Source organism: Macrotis lagotis, chromosome 5 (assembly GCF_037893015.1).
Source record: "Macrotis lagotis isolate mMagLag1 chromosome 5, bilby.v1.9.chrom.fasta, whole genome shotgun sequence".
NCBI classification, from domain to species: Eukaryota; Metazoa; Chordata; class Mammalia; order Peramelemorphia; family Peramelidae; genus Macrotis; species Macrotis lagotis.
Genome location: NC_133662.1, coordinates 39,650,649 through 39,667,428, shown reverse-complemented (window position 1 = coordinate 39,667,428; position 16,780 = coordinate 39,650,649). Strand labels below are relative to the sequence as shown.

Genomic DNA, 16,780 nt, shown 5'->3' with positions numbered 1-16,780 from the left:
GTACACCATGAACATGTATTTATATAATTATATTTTTCAAATATAGGTATGTTTCTTGTGCCCTGGGATGCCCATATGAAGGACACATCGCGCCTGAAAAAGTGGCTGAAGTAAGATTATATCTATTGTCCTTAGATCAATGTATTTTTTATATCCTGCTTTTTTCTGTGTAAAGTTCTATATAAAGGATGATATCTCTATGAATTCATTCTATTTTGCTCTTTGTAAAACATGTAAGTACAAGGAGTTGGGAATGTTAGAATTGATGGTGGCTGATTAACCCTGTTGGTTCTGTGGTGGTGATGGGAAGGGGATGGGAGGGGTGTAAGGAGAATTGCCTAATTAGTTTTTTGAAGCAAGGGTGATCATACTGATTAAAGCTATTTTCCAATTTTAACCACATGTGTCAATAGATATAAAGAGATCTATTAATATTCATATACATTTATTATGCTTTCTTAGTGGTACTTTTCTTTTGTTTCTATAATAGAATGTATCTTAAATGCTTTTGAAAAATTAAATATGATTTGGCCCATTTCTAAGGCTTTTGATTCAACTGGGCTTAGCTAAAAATTGTATGGTTCTGAAAGTTCAGTTGTGCTAAAGACAGTAGTGGGAAAAAAATTTAGAAATTAAAACTGAGGCATGATAAATATGTGATACAATTCATCTGAAGTTGCTCTTCTGTTATCTAAGATAAATTACATCTTTGTTCTCAAAAACATTAGGTTGGATATGTATGAATAGAACCACAGTGAAATAAACATTCAAGTAAAAAAAAGACAAAATAGATATTGTAGTTTATTTTTTATAATTTCCTTTCAACACATTTAGTGTGTTAATTTCTTTCCTACTTAGACCTATTCTAAGTAATTTTTCATATCATTATTATTCTTGAGTTAAACTAGAAAGTATTTTAATGACATTAAAATTCAAAGAAAATAACATTAGATTAACATTAAAACATTCCAGTGTGGATTAACAGGATTTTAGTTCTTGGGTGGCTAAAAATTTTCTTGGCTTTTGGCCTAATCATTTTTAGTTTATCCCAAGATCAATAATGAACTCTGTCAGATCTCATTATTATATTATATCACAGCCAGATTTTTGTTAGGGGCGTTTATGGTTGTTCTTAAAATTGTTCCCTTCAAAGGAAAAAAAAATCTTCACTATATGCGATGTTTTTTTTCTTTTTTCCATGCCTGTCTCCTTAAAGCTTTACAACATTTCCTGACTGAATGAAGTCTCAGGAGATCATAGTCAGCTGACAATAAAATCATCTGAGTAGAATTTAATATATTTAAACTGCAATATGAAAAATTCATATCTTTAAAGGGAAATACAAATGATGGTTCCACACATTACTGAAAGTAGTAAAACTCATGCCAGCATCTCTACTTGACTCACCTCTTAGAGTCATGAATGTCCTGAAAATTTTTTTCATTTTTAAAAGGGCATGTTAAGAAAGGAAAAAACCCTGTTAACTTCAATCATATAACACTGCATAAATTCAATAGGGTCGATGTAATATAGTGTGGAGAATGCTACTCCAGAATTAAGAAACACAAATTCATGATTTTATGCTTAATTGATGTGAATATATATATTACATAAATCTTATATGATATGAGTTTCCTCATCTCTAAAATAGGGTAATAATACTTCTAATACGTCTTCAGAGGGTTGCTGTGAGGTTCAAATAAGTTAATTGTATACAAAGAAATAAGGAAATATCAGTAATTATCAGTTTAAAAGACCTTTTTTATTTCCTAAACAAGACTATATATAATTTCTTTTAAAGAATAAATACTGTGCAACATAAAATTAAAGTGTATCTTCAATTAAACAGGTAGCTAGCTAATTTCAATTAAAAAAAATTATAATGTTCCTACTGGAAGCATCCACCCTAGGCTATGCTTTAAGTATATTGGAAAAATCCCTCTGAAATTCTTGATTAGCTTTCAAAGACTGCTACTTCCAAAAAAACTTGTAAACTTTAAAGGGACTTCATCTGAAGCCTGCCCCATATAACTGGGGAAAATGAGGGCTAGTAGGTAAAATGATATGCTTCATTCAGATCATTTAGTTGATTAGTATCAAAGTCAAGAAAAGAACATAAGTCTCCAAACATCTAATCTCATTCTTTTTTCACTATATGATTTTGCCTATGAATTAGACAAGACTAGAGGTTTTTATCTTATATTTAATAGAGATTTAATATAATCTTACCTTATATTTATATTTAATATAGACTTACATTTAATATAGATTAAATGATCTCTGATTGTGAGCATATTTTTTTTGTGGGGTTACAGGGAGAGAGAAGCAAGCCTTGCAATATGTTTCAAAAATAAAAATTGGGCGCAGACCTACCCCACTCAGATGCCTGTCCCCAATTTGATTAGCCATTACTTCATAAATGTGCATAATGAAATATTAGCTAATGAAAGCAATAAAATAAGTTATAGAATTTCAGTTATAAGCATTATTACTGTTTAAATGAAAGATTTTGGGTAAAAGCCTCATTTAGGGTAGAAAGCAATAAATATTATTTAATTTTAATTGATTACATTCATTAAATATACATCTTTCTCACAAACTGATAGAACATTAATACAAGATACCTTTAGGTGTCTATACATTTTTTTCCACTACAAAGAATTTTTACCTCTAAATGATCTGCATAACTGCGAGGCTTTTATGTCTGTTTATTTTTCATGTCTAATCATTTTCAACATTTTAATAGAATTATTCCTCGACAGGTATCTAAGCAGTTGTATAGCATGGGATGCTATGAAATCTCTCTGGGGGACACGATTGGAGTGGGAACTCCTGGAAGCATGAAAAAAATGTTGGAAAGTGTTATGAAAGAAATCCCACTAAGTGCTCTTGCTGTTCACTGTCATGACACATATGGGCAAGCTTTAGCAAATATTCTTACAGCTTTGCAGGTAAATCCAATCTTCCTTCCATTCTCCTTCCTCCATGTCATTCACTTCCTTCCTCCCTTCATTTCATTTTCTACCTTTTTCCATCTCTCTCTCTCTCTCTCTCTCTCTCTCTCTCTCTCTCTCTCTCTCTCTCTTTCTCTCTTTCTCTCTCTCCCTCTCTATCTCATTTTTCCTTTCATGCTTAATTTTGCTTTTAAATTAAAAATAAAATATAAGAAGTTATATGGTATATGTATACTTACCATGAAGGAAAAAGAAGAGAAAAAAACAGTTGTGATTATTTTAAATGTTTTTTTTTTCTGTCATGACTAGAAGTGAACCATGTCCATTTTGGCACTTAATAAAATTTATCATAGAAATGTAACTCTGATTAATGGACATGCAGTTGACTGGAAAATCCAACTAATTTGTATTCTGAGAGAGCTTATATTGCCTGAAAATTTGACAACAGACAAAACAAAAAACAAGGAAAATTCCTTTCAAAAGTTACATTTGAAGACTTCAAATAAGTTTAATAGATTTTTGGGAATCTTGAGATACTGTATAATTCACTGTCTACATCAAAGAAAGTATAAGAACCTAAAGTTTGTGAATAAACAAATACAGTTCAGGTTAAATTATTTATAAGAATGGAATATCCAAACTTATTTTAATTATTTGAGGACATTGGGGAAGATGTTCTTACTTTATTTAGGTTTAGACATGCAAATCTGAATTTTTCTTTTAATTGCTAGCATAGGAAGGGATGAGATATAAACACGGACCAAAGACATTTAATGAAGAAGCAAGGCATGCAATTAATATAAGGCCTGACTCAAGCCATTACCATAAAAGTTCAGGTTCTTTATAGAATGAAATTATTTTCAGGGATGATCTTCTAAAAGCAAAAGCTTACTTAGTCTTAAGATAGAAAGAATATTCCACAGGTTGTTAAATAAATTAGCTCATGTGAGTGTAGTCCTATTTGCCTCCTTATGGAAATGGAAATGGCCAACAGAGAAGAATGTGGTGAATTTCCTGCCATTAGGAAGATTGCTGAATTTGAAGGGCTCTACTTCCTCATAGGTGAGCGTTTTTATTCCCTTAGGTGACCAGGAAATCATGTCAGTATGTTCAGAATCTATGAAGAAGTTTAGTTAGACAACAGAGACACAGTCACAGGCCATTCAATTCCCATTGATTTTGTCATAATTTAGAGGTAAATGGACTAACTCATGTTGGGGAAGAGGGGGTGAAGCAATGTGGATATTGCTTTAATCATAGCTCGATAACTGAAGAAGTTTTAATCAAATCCTATATATTAGGATGCATTTTCTTCCAAAGCATTGAAACTATCCATCAATTTGTACAAACTGTATTTCAACCTTATTAAAAGAACTTGTCTTTTGCCCCAGTTCCACCCTTTCTCTTTTGGAAGTCACTTGGAAGTCACTGTTCTTCCAGTCATACAATTTTATACTTTCACAATAATTTTCTCCCTTGCATTTATATATATGTGTGTGTGTGTGTGTGTGTGTGTGTGTGTGTCTATACATATATATATATATATATATATATCTTCTAATTTGCCAAATTTTGATGGTTTCTTCTATACAACATCACTCTCATAAATACTCTTTTCTCTTTTTCTTCCTTGGTCATCACCCTAATTCATATTTTCATTATTTCCCACCTGGGCTATTTCAACAATCTATTAATTGGTGTTTATGCCTCAAGATTATACACCCCTTTCCAATTCATTCTCCATACCATTACCAAGTCCAGGACAGATCACAACATTTTCCTTTTAAATAAAATCTATGTACTCATCATTGCCTTTAGAATCAAGTACAAATCTTTGTTTAAAATTTACAGCTTTTTAGAACTTGACTGTTCTCTTTGTTTCTGGACTTGTTATTCCTTATTTTTCTTCATATAATCTACAGAGCAGTCAAAAAAGACCTTTTTTAGCATACATTAGATTGTACCTCTCATCTCTGGTGTTTCTGCTCTTGAATTCTCACATTTTCAAACTTTTTCATTGAAATCTTACATATCAAAGTATATATTATGCAGTGGATAAACCACCAGCCCTGGAGTCAGGAGTACCTGGGTTCAAATCTGGTCTCAAACACTTAATAATTACCTAGCTGTATCCTTGGCCAAGGCCACTTGACCCCATTTGCCTTGCAAAAACCTAAAAAAAATCCCAAAGTATATATTGATCTGAGGAGAGGTTCTTATCAAATTATTTTATAATTTCTATAACATCTTCATCTTCTACAAATGATGCTGGGATATAAGCTGTAATTATTTTCCTTGTGGTCTTTGTGAAAAAAATGTGAGTACTACAGTGTGAAATGACCAAATATTCCATAAAATAATATTTTATTACCCTTGATTATATAACAAAATTAATTGTGTCACTTCCTTTGTTTGATTCTCTTGGGAGTAAATGTGAGGTATTTATTTTCCTCTATAGCAAGAATTCCAAGATTGATGTGATTCAGCAGTATGTCCAAGCATTTGTCATTGGACTTGTATCTCACATTTGGATTCCCAAGAGTAAAACAAATGTTTATAGATGTTATAAAACAGAAGCTCTTAACATGGTTAACATGAGGTCTGTGAATTTAAAACAAATGATACCTGAAATTTAATATGATTGGTCTCCTTTGTATTTCAATAAATTTTGTTTTATGCATTTAAAAACATTCTAAGAAGTGGTGTGAAATAAACTTTGTTTCTTAACATGCTCTTTTTTCCCTTCCCTTACCTAACCTATTGGTCACTACTTTGTCATTGTCACTGCAGAAATCAATATTGCTGCACAAGACTTAATGCCATTTTTACCTTTTAGTTTGTTTCATGAGTTTGTATGACCAAAGAATTCATCATGAAATGATCAATCTGCAGGTAATGAATGAATGTCTCTCTATTTAATTAGTCTGGTCCTTTTTGAGGTAGGACAGACTGTCTATTTCCAAACTCAAACTCATACCTTTATGCTAAAATTATTCAAGAGATTTTGAAAGTTATACCTAATAGAAAGAAAGAACCCTGGACATCATCCCTCTGATGAAAATACATTATGTAAGGCATGATATTAGGAGATATATGATCACTAATAATATTTCTTGCTTCAGTGGAGGAAAACTAATGTGAGTACAAGTTGAAAGAATTTTTTGTGGTGAGGTACTTCTGTTTGCAGGAAATGATGGGCTTGGTAATTACTATATGACAATGAGATATTTTAAATGAAATAATATCCAGTATTTAAAAGGTCAGACAAAGTACAGTGAAGATACATGTTGTATATACAGCTATAAGTTGAAATCTATAAAAATTTGAAGAAAAAGCAGCATAAAAGATATCATTGAGAAAATATATGACAGGAAGAGAAGACATTAATTATATAGCATCATTGAGAGATGAAAGGTAGACAGCCATAAAACTCCATTGGTATCTTCATACATTTTGAAGGATGAGAATATAGATAGTTTCTAACAAAATTAGATGGGCTACCTGTAAAACTTGAGGGAGAAGCCCTGAGCATGGTACTGTAGTCCGAGCTACTGAGAGGCTCACACGAACACATTCCTAGAGCCTGGGAATTCTGAACTGGAATATAATGAGCTAATTGGGCATCTTCGTTGAGTTCATCATAAATACATTGAGATGTTGCTAGAGAGGAGGCCACCAGGAAAGATGAGTTGGAAATGATCAGGACAAAGCTCTCTGTTAATCAGTTTGGGAATCATGCCCATGAATCCATCCTGCTCTTTAAGTCTGGTAGTTGAGAAGATAAAATTAGTCTTCAAAACAAATACAGCTCCCAGAAACTTGAAATTTTTGAGTGCAGGAATTGTTTTTAAATTGTATTTATTTAAGGCATTAGGCAGTGAGGTTAAGTGACTTGCCCAAGGTCAGATAGCTGAGGCTGGATTTGAACTCAGATCCTCCTGACTCCAGGGCTGGTACTATATCCACCTAGCTGCCCCAAGAACTTCAAAATTTTTGTCTTTATAACTTTTGCACTCAGCCTAATGCTTGGAACCTACTTGACACTTAGAAAATGGTTGACCCAGAAGCACAGACATAAAAAAAAAATAATCTATTACCATGCTACCTCTTTGACTACTCAGTCTATCAACTGTACCTTTACTCATTCTCCTTGCCTCATTACCAAGTTGAGTTACAGGCAGTCTGTCCTACTTCAAAAAGGGCCAGAGTAATTAGAGAGGCTCATTCATTACCTGTACATCGATCATTTCAGGATGAATTCTTTGGTCATACAATCTCATGAAACAACCTATATGGTAAAATGAATACTTCCAGGTTCTTTAGTTCCTCTAACACTCAGCAACTTCTTTTCATTTGAGATTCATGTTATTTATATCTACCAATTAAAATTCTGGTCATTGTTGTCTATAGACTCCCTCTCTCCCCAAATCACTCTTCTTTCCTCCACAGGATGGTTCTCTGGCTTACATTTTTTTTTCTCCTCTCCCCAACTCTTGCCATCATCCTAGGGGACTTCAACATATCTATTGATTTTCTCTCAGGTGCCTTAACCATTAGGTTCCTCAATCTATTCACCTCCCATAAACTACTCCACTCAGTCTCAGGCAAACACAAAGATTTTCATTCTCTTGATCTTGTTATCACTCACAGAAATACTACCTATATGGTTAAGAATTCTGAAATCCCCTTATATGACCATAAACTACTGCCCTCTTACCACTTCCTGTGTCTTCCCTTATATAATCTTCTTTATACATATGCTATTACCTCCTGTTCCATGACACCTCTCTCCAAGGTTGTCTTTTCTGCACTGGCCATTCTCTCTTTTTCTCCCTATCTAGATTCTTTGGTGAATCAATTCAACTCTACACTCTCTTTTCATAAATACTTAGTGCTTTTATTATATCACTTGTTTAAAATTCTTGGGACCTCCTTGACAAAATAACTTTTCTTTGCTACCATTCCTCTATGCCGGGGAGCCTCCTCCATATTGGTCTGACATTGCCAAGGTCCCCATGGTGGGGGGGGGGCTCAAAATCCAATAATCTATTAGATTTTTAGGGGTGAGTTAATGAAAATGTTTGATCGAATATGACCCAAGAATGAAGTTATGAATAGTCAAATTACCCTTGCTAGAAAATACAACTTCCCACCGCTGTTCTGTAATATATTCCTCTGTTCAGCTATAGGTTGCTTGAAAGCATATATTATCTTACTTTTTCTATATTTATTTATAATACTTGTAAGGTAGTTCCTGTAAACAAATAAGCATTTATTAAATGCTTTTTCATTCTTTCATTATTTTCAGTCTTTACCCATAGGCCATGTACTTGAGCTCTTCGTACTTCTTGATAATTTATTCTCTTCTGACTTTTAGTTTATCAAAATTTCTCTTAAATATGTTACTCAGATTATTTTAACAGTGTCCCAAATCTGGTTTGACTAGCACAAAGAATGCTACTATGCCATTCCTCATTCTGGAAATGTTGTTATAATTAATGTTGCTCAATCTTCCAGATGGTGAGATTGATTGAGTACACGGATTAAAATAAAGCAGACTTATCTTCCTGGATTCAAATCTGGACTCTGACATTATCTCTATGACCCTGGGCAAATCACTTTGACCTATTTGCCTCAGTTTGCTTTGCCAAGAAAATCCTAAATGGGGTCATGAAGAAATGGACAAGACAGAAATGACTAAACAACAAAATTTCTTTTGAAAGTTTTTTGGTAGACTTATACACTTGAATCATCTCGAGCTTCTATTCAGTCCAAGGCCTAGGCCTTTCCATGTATATATATTACATCAGGTTTCTGTCATATTATACTTATTATGCCTATTTATATACACACATTTATAAGATATATATATATGTGTGTGTGTGTATATGTATACATGCATATATGAATATATGTAGGTATGTGTGTATGCATGTATGTATGTCCAAACATACATGAAGTTACATAGGACTTGTATTGGAATTTGTTATTTTTGACCCTGAGAAACTTCTTTGATCTAAGGAGAAGTGGAATCTGTGTTTATTTATTTTGTAAGTTATGATACAGAGGTGACTGAAAATTCACATTTCTATTTTTTTCTTCTAACTTAATTTTGTTTCTTCATTTTAGGAATTATGAAGACACATAAAAATCAAGATTTTTAAATATTAAAATATCTATCATTTTTTCATAGTACATGTTAGATTGGTATTTTTAACCTATCTAAAATTTGGACATACTTTATATTCATTTTAAAATTATTTTCTCATATATATATAATATATATTATATATATATATTTTATATATATATATATATATATTGTGCTTTTATCAAAGTGAATGACTTTAACCTCAGCAAGAAAAGTGAAGGCGTATAGTTATTAATGAAGTTAATTAATTCATTGATTAATTAAAATGAATTGATGTATTTCAGAAATCAAATTAGTCTTTTGTTCTGTATTTATTTGATGACCTATTTCTTGTCTCTCTGTTTTTGCAATTAATTATAGTAACCTGTTTCCGGACTGCACTCCCTTCTCATTTCTACCATAATTCTAGCATAATTCAAGTGCCACTTATTTTACCTATTCTTTTCTAATCCTCCCGATGATTAACATTTTCCTCTTTGTCTCTGCTGCCTGTCTCTCTTCTTCTCTCCCAGTTGCTTTGTATTACTCATAGATGTATTTTTCTCTTCATATGTTCTGACATGTACTCAATGAATGTAAGTTTCTTGAAGTCAGAGACTGATTTTTAAAATCTTAAACAAATTGAATATGATATTAATGATGAAGAGATTAGATATCCCAGTTGGGCCTGTCAGAAATGTTTGAGGCATATGAAAGAGGCACACCTCTATGAGTAATACAGAACATTCTTATATTCTTGTCTATAGTACCATCATTGACTTTGGGATAGGAAAACACAGATTCAAATTACAGATTATGACTTACTTTATGAACTTTGGCAATTGACTTAAACTTTCTGGGCCTCAGTTTCTTCATCTGTAATATTGGGGGTTTGCCTTCATGATCAATAAAATCCCTTCCAGCTCTAAATCCATGATTTATGATTCATGTCTATGCCATTTTAATTGAGATATCCCTGCACCAGGACATCTTATCTCCCCTTGGGTAAAACAGGGTTGTTGGGAGGAGAAGAGAAACAAGTACCTCATAAACTGCCTAGCCTAATGAGCAAATACAATCCCAGAACATTCCCAAGGAGAAATTCCAGAAGGGTATACCAGTAGTGATTTGCGATTTGCCTACTGAACAGCTACAATCTCATGTGACTTTATGTAGGGACAATTTATGGTCAGAGTAGGGTGATCATAGCTTTCTTCTTTTGGCAGCTGTACAACCCAGATGCAGGCTTGTACTTGGATGGAATATTAACTACTGGTGATATAGGGGTCCCAACACTGTATCTTAAAAGTATAGTAGAAAGCTGCTAAATAATCCTGAAATAAAAAATTGTATTCTTCCCTTAGAATATTTTTTTTAAATTTTCATATGAAATATTTCAGAGAGCTATTGGGACTAAGGGGAAACTAATTGAGAATGTAGTGAATTTGAGCTTTAAAATTTGAGGAAACATCCTTTCTACCAATAACAATTTCTGAATAGCCCTAAAAAAGGGCTGAATCCACCCCTTATTTATAATCTAATATTGTTTAGAATGAAAGCATGAGATTGTTTATGGCATATGATTGGGATCCTAGTGAAGGACTCAGAAGAACTAGATTAATATCTTGGTTCTACCTTTCATTGTTTATATTTAAATACCTGGAGTTTGGACAAAATGAACTCTAAGCAAATATATCGCCACCATTTCTATAATCCTATGATTGTTCATATCATTCTTGAGATTAATTTTATATTAATTATGAATTGATCATAGATTGAAAGGATGTACCCTTCCTTGAGTGATTGAACACATAAACTGTTATTTATCATCTACTCATATCATCTACTCATTTATGATAGTTTGTCAAAAGATATAAAAATAATTGGTCTGATTTTGTAGGGCATTTGTATGATGAACACTTTCCACAGTAGTCCTATAAGGAACACAGTTTATAACGATTATTAACAATTTATGGTTGAAGAGATTTAGGCCAGAAAAGACTGTGGCTTGGTAAAATTCAAAAAGAATTTGAATTCTGCTATTTGAATTCTGATAGGTCTTCCTTTTCTCACTGTAAAAATATCACATCTACTGTTTAAAGGACTGATTGATTTTTATGTAATGTAACTGATATAATCTATTTTTAATCACTTGTTTCTTTAAAACTAGAGAATGTTACACCAGAGGTAGAATTTTTGGATTTAAAATTTCTCTGAGCTCATTGGTGTCAACTCATAGGTGTCAACTGATTAGTAAATAGAAAATAGTCTAAATGAGATCTATATGAAATTTGCCTTTGAAATGCCCATGTAAGCCACAAATCTGAATGTTTATTGAAAAAATGCAAGTCTGAGTGAAATTAGAAAAAATGTTGAGATTTAAGAACCTTTCTGTGTGTGTGTATTTATATATCTGCCTCTCTCTATCTTTCCTCCCTTTCTCTTACACCCCATAATACAGAAGTATGACAATCAAAGATCAGATCTTAAGAAGGGCTTTATTATATATTTTATATATATAATATATATATATTATATATATTATATATTATATATATTATATATTATATATATTATATATTATATTATATATTATATATATAATATATATATTATATTATATATTATATATATAATATATTATATTATATTATATATTATATAATATATAATATATATAATATGTTATATATTATATATTATATATATTATATATTTTATGAGGTCACAAATCAATAAGTGTAGCTTGACCTCAGTCTCTATGTGCATAGTTGTTTGCCTGACATTTAATAAAAAGTATGCAATGATCATATCCAGTGACTTGACTTATCTTGACTTGACAACACATGTGCATAAATCCTTATTCAATCTTTGGAAGTAAGGAAGAACTTTACTGAAGTAAGAGAAAGAGAAGTTGTAATGGCAAATAGAAGACAATTCCAAAATTATTTTAACAACGAAAATTCCAAGTCCCTATATTTGTATTCAGTATTTTTAAGATCCCTGAGTTCCTGTGTGGCTTCATATTACCTTTGCTACCAAGAATGATAGTCTGCCTACCCTTAGAAGGTGGATATTCTGCTGTATCCCCTATACTTCCCCCCTTAAAAGCAACAATAACAACAGCAATGAAGCAAACCCTATAACTCAGTTTAATTAAAGAAACATTTATTTAGTGCTCAGCATACAAAGTATTTGGTTAGACTTAGATAATTTGCATGCAAATCACAAAATAGTCCCTTCCCCCTCTCCCAGGATGATTGCATTCTATTCAGAGAGGGAAAAAAGTGAAGATGGGGGAGCACAAAATGTGCACAAGAAATTAAATACAAAGAACATACAGAATTATCTAAAATAATTTCAAGAAGATGTTCATTCTAATAACTAGTGTTAGGAAAGTTCTTTTGTGGGAAGAAAAACAAGAGTTGTGCTTTGAAGAAAATTAAGAATCCCATGGGGTAGAAGTGAGGGTGGGAAAACATTTATAATATATTTTCTGTCCCTCACTTGAATAATCTGGTTGTTGCATGAAAGGCATACATCACATTATGTAATACAACTTTCCCAGTTTGGTAGAATCTAAATCTTGACTTTGAATTCTATTGGCATGGTTTTGAAGAAACCAAGAGCATCTGCAATGATTCAATGAATCATTAAAGTAGGATTGTAGTGGCTATCTGGTCCATTGCAGGTCAAAAATATTAACATATATAGTAATAAAATTGTTATTTTTTAATTTTTTATTTATTTAAGGCAATGGGGTTGAGTGACTTGCCCAAAGTCACACAGTTAAGCAATTATTAAGTGCCTGAGATTAAACTTGAACTCAGGTCCTCCAGACTCCAGATCCAGTGCTCTATGCACTGTGCCTCCTAGCTGCCCTTCAGTAATAAAATTATTATTAATGAGCATTTAGATAGCTCTTCAGGTCTTGCAAAACCTTTTACAAATATTTTCTTATTTGCTTCTCATATTAACCCCGATTATTATCATTACTATGTTTTAGATAAGTAAACTGAGGTATAAAAAAGATTAAGTGACTTGTCCAGGTTTACAGATGTTGGAAGTAAAGTTTGATGTCAAGTCCTCAACTGTAGGACCAGAATATTGTCCACTATAGCACCTAGCTACCCATCAGCAATATGACATAATGATTGCTCTGGAGTCATGAAGCCTTTAAATCTTATTTTCTTACTGGTTGTGTGATTATGGGCAAGCCATTTAACTTTTCTCAGTCTCTTCATATGTAAAAGAAGAATAATAATGTCTGTTGCACCTATGTTTCAGAGTTGTTGTGAATATAAAACTTGTCCTGTTTTACTTATTTCAAAGCACTTTGCAATGTTAAATCATCTTATTTATTCTACATGTTTGCTATTGATAAATATATTAAATATAACTTTTATTTTCCCCTTGGTAGAAAAAAATGAAATACTTAAACCTTCTACTCCTATCACCTAACATTTCTTGACACTGAAACTTTTTTAAAAAATGTTCATACCTCCAAAAGAATGAATATTTCAGCTTGAGTATCTTTAGGACAAATTTTTAAAATCCCTGATTCTTTTGCTTCAAGATGGCGCCTAAAAATAATCTGCAAATAGGGACAATTATACTGAATAAAACACTTATTTAAATTTGGATAGATTCTTTCTTTAAAATAATTATTTCCTCACTGGTTCCTATTATTATTTCAAAGCAATTTCTCTATAATAAAATAGTAATATTGCTTTTTTTAACATTGTGCCTTTACAGTGATAGTAAAGAAACAAGTGAGCATGAATATTAAGTTCTTTTATTCCTTATTTTTTGCAGTCATTTTCATTGCTTTGCTGTAATTTTTCCCTTTTTTCCCCCCTTCATTTCTCTTTTTTTATTGTTTCTACACCAAGAGAGATCAAGGTAAAATGGAAAGAGTCTGGGCAATGGAGGAGATAGCAAATAAAGTGAATTGTAATAGAAAAAGAATGGTGCTGAATATTAGCTCTAGATTTGTTGTTTGCTTTCTACTCAAGCAATGGTTAATAAAAATATTCAATATTCATGTGATCTTTTCTCACAGTTCTTGGATCAGATTAAGTAGGGAGATATATCTGAAAATAGAATTCAATATATCCCTTGTAAAAAGAAAAAATATTTTTTCAATACCTACCTATTTATCTATGTCTGTCTGTCTGTATCTATGTATCTATGTATCTATGTATCTATGTATCTATGTATCTATCTATCTATCTATCTATCTATCTATCTATTATTGTCTATCCACCTGGATAAAAACATAGGTAAATTACCTAATTTCTTTATCTCAATTTCTATGTCTTTCTTTAATTATTTCTACTGCAACCTATACACATACTACACAAAAACACATGTATAAAATATACACCGAACTTGAAGTAGATAGAGAAGACTAGCCTCTGTGTCAAGCAAACTACTGTTCAAATTTCACTGATAGTGAAAATTGAACAAATAACTTGACTTTCCAGAGTTCCTTGGTATTTCTCTAAAATTATAAATTGGAATTCTAAGATTCTAAATGCTCCTCTCCCCAGTTAGAGTGAGTTTCCTTCCTAGAAGTTTCCCATACCAATGAATTTACAAATCCTAACTAGCTTTGTTTTATCCAATGACTATTTACCTGTTTGTCTGTATAGCTATCTAGCAACTATCTTCTTAGATATATATATATATATATATATATATATATATATATATATATATATATATATCAGTCTGAAATACTGTGATTGGATTTATGATTTCATTAGTGTAGTAAAGTCCCTGTTTTAAAAACTCCTTGCACTGCCAAAAGTCAATAACCTCTCTCTAACAAAGTCTCAAAAATGTTACCAAGAGAAGTAGAAGTTTAACTAACTTGTCAATGATTGTACAGTCAGTACATGCCAGAGACAAAGCTCTATTTAATATACCCTGAGGATACAATATAGACTAAAGTTGTTGAATTGAAATCTGTAAAATTAGTTTTCAGCCTAAACTTTGCTATACGATGTGGAGCCAATAATTTTACCCTTTAAATGCTGAATTTCTAATTCTTAAAATTAAGGGGCTAAAGTAGAATATCAGAAGGGTCCCTGGTGCTTCTCACATTCTGTGATTGGTGGATGAGTTTGGTTATAGAAACTCAAAGCAATTAGTAACAAAGGTAACAGGAATTTAGTTAGATAAGTTGAACCAGTAGGATTTTTAACTACAAGCATACTCATCTCTTAAATATTTTTAGACTTCCAGGTTTGTATCTAGTACTCTGAGAAATAGTTTTCATAATCTACATACATTCCAGTGATCTCATAAAGGATAAAATGGAACTGAAAATAAAAAAAAGAGTTTCACAAGGACCTTCTGGGTAATAAGAATGTACTTTATTAACTGAGTTGGTCCTTGTTAGAGGAAGTAGGATAAAAGGGACAGGGGAATTTTTCTTAATATGTTTTAGGTTTAATGGTTTACAGCATTACTTACAAGGTAAAAGGTGTTTCCTTTGAAGTCCAGTCATATACTGCCTGGAAGCTGCTGGGTTTCCTGAAAAATTTTATTTAGAATTTCAGTTATTACAGCAATAATTCATAGGCACAATTTTTGATCAATCAAACAGTAAATATTTATTAATTATCTAGTATGAAAAAGATACTATGTTATGTTCCTGAAAAAAAAAAGAAAAAGTGAAATTCTCCCTTCCCTTGAGGACTTTACATTCTTATTGAGTATAAAAATATGTAAATTCACAAGTATATACAAAACATATGTGTGGTGATTTCTGAAGGGGAATTCAATAGTTACTAATGGAGGGTTCAAAACAGCCTTCATGCTGAAGGTGGTACATAAACTGAGTCTAGGAATTATAAGAGATGGAAGTGAAGAATCTTGCATTTCATTCCTGGGTACAGCCAGTACAAAGGCACAAAAATAGAAGAAGATAGACTTGTATATGAGGAAAAATCAAAAGTTTAGTATCTCTGGACTGTAGAATACATAAAAAAGAGTAATGAATAATAAAGGCAGAAAGGTAAATTAATGTCAGGTGCTGAAGTTCTTTGAATACTAGATTAAATTAAACTCTCCCTCTTTGAAATAATAAGGAGCAATTAAAATTTGTTGAGAAGAGTTACATGATCAGTCATATAGTCAACAAGCAAATTTTAAACATGAATTAAATACAAGGTCCTCTACTAAGCTCTAGGATTGACAAAGAATGACAATACATGATCCCTGTCCACAATCACATGTTCTAATGAGGTAGACTACATGCAAATTACATCATTTATAAGATTATCTATCTAAATCTTACCTATCTAAAGCTAGTGATAGATGAATTAATATAACTAGGTCGATGGATAAATGCATATATACCTAAATATGTGCACATGCACACACACATATATATATATATATATATATATATATATATCTTTGTATATATGTATATAAATAGAGAAGGAGGGAGAGAGAGATTGGTAATGGAAGTTCATTTTAGAAGGAAAGGAATGAGGGACCAGGAGATTGAGAATACAAGCTGAGTCTTGAAGAGAGTCAAAGAATCCAGTAAGCAGTTAACAGAGGTGAGAAGTTGAGGAACAAAAACATAGGAGGCAGACAGTGTTTTAAAAGTTGGAATAAGGAAATGGAGTATAATGTGTCAGGATCAGTACCAACAGGACAACAAGAAGGCCTAATTTCA

General features: G+C 31.9%; 1 protein-coding gene across 1 annotated transcript in view; it reads left to right on the top strand.

Moving 5' to 3' along the window:
- Positions 1–16,780, top strand: part of HMGCLL1 (3-hydroxy-3-methylglutaryl-CoA lyase like 1) — a 254,110-nt gene that overhangs the window by 172,477 nt on the left and 64,853 nt on the right. Inside the window, exons 6-7 of the mRNA XM_074237239.1 lie at positions 47–110; positions 2,763–2,951. Coding sequence (XP_074093340.1) covers positions 47–110; positions 2,763–2,951 — 253 coding nt within the window. The remainder of the gene's footprint in view (positions 1–46; positions 111–2,762; positions 2,952–16,780) is intronic.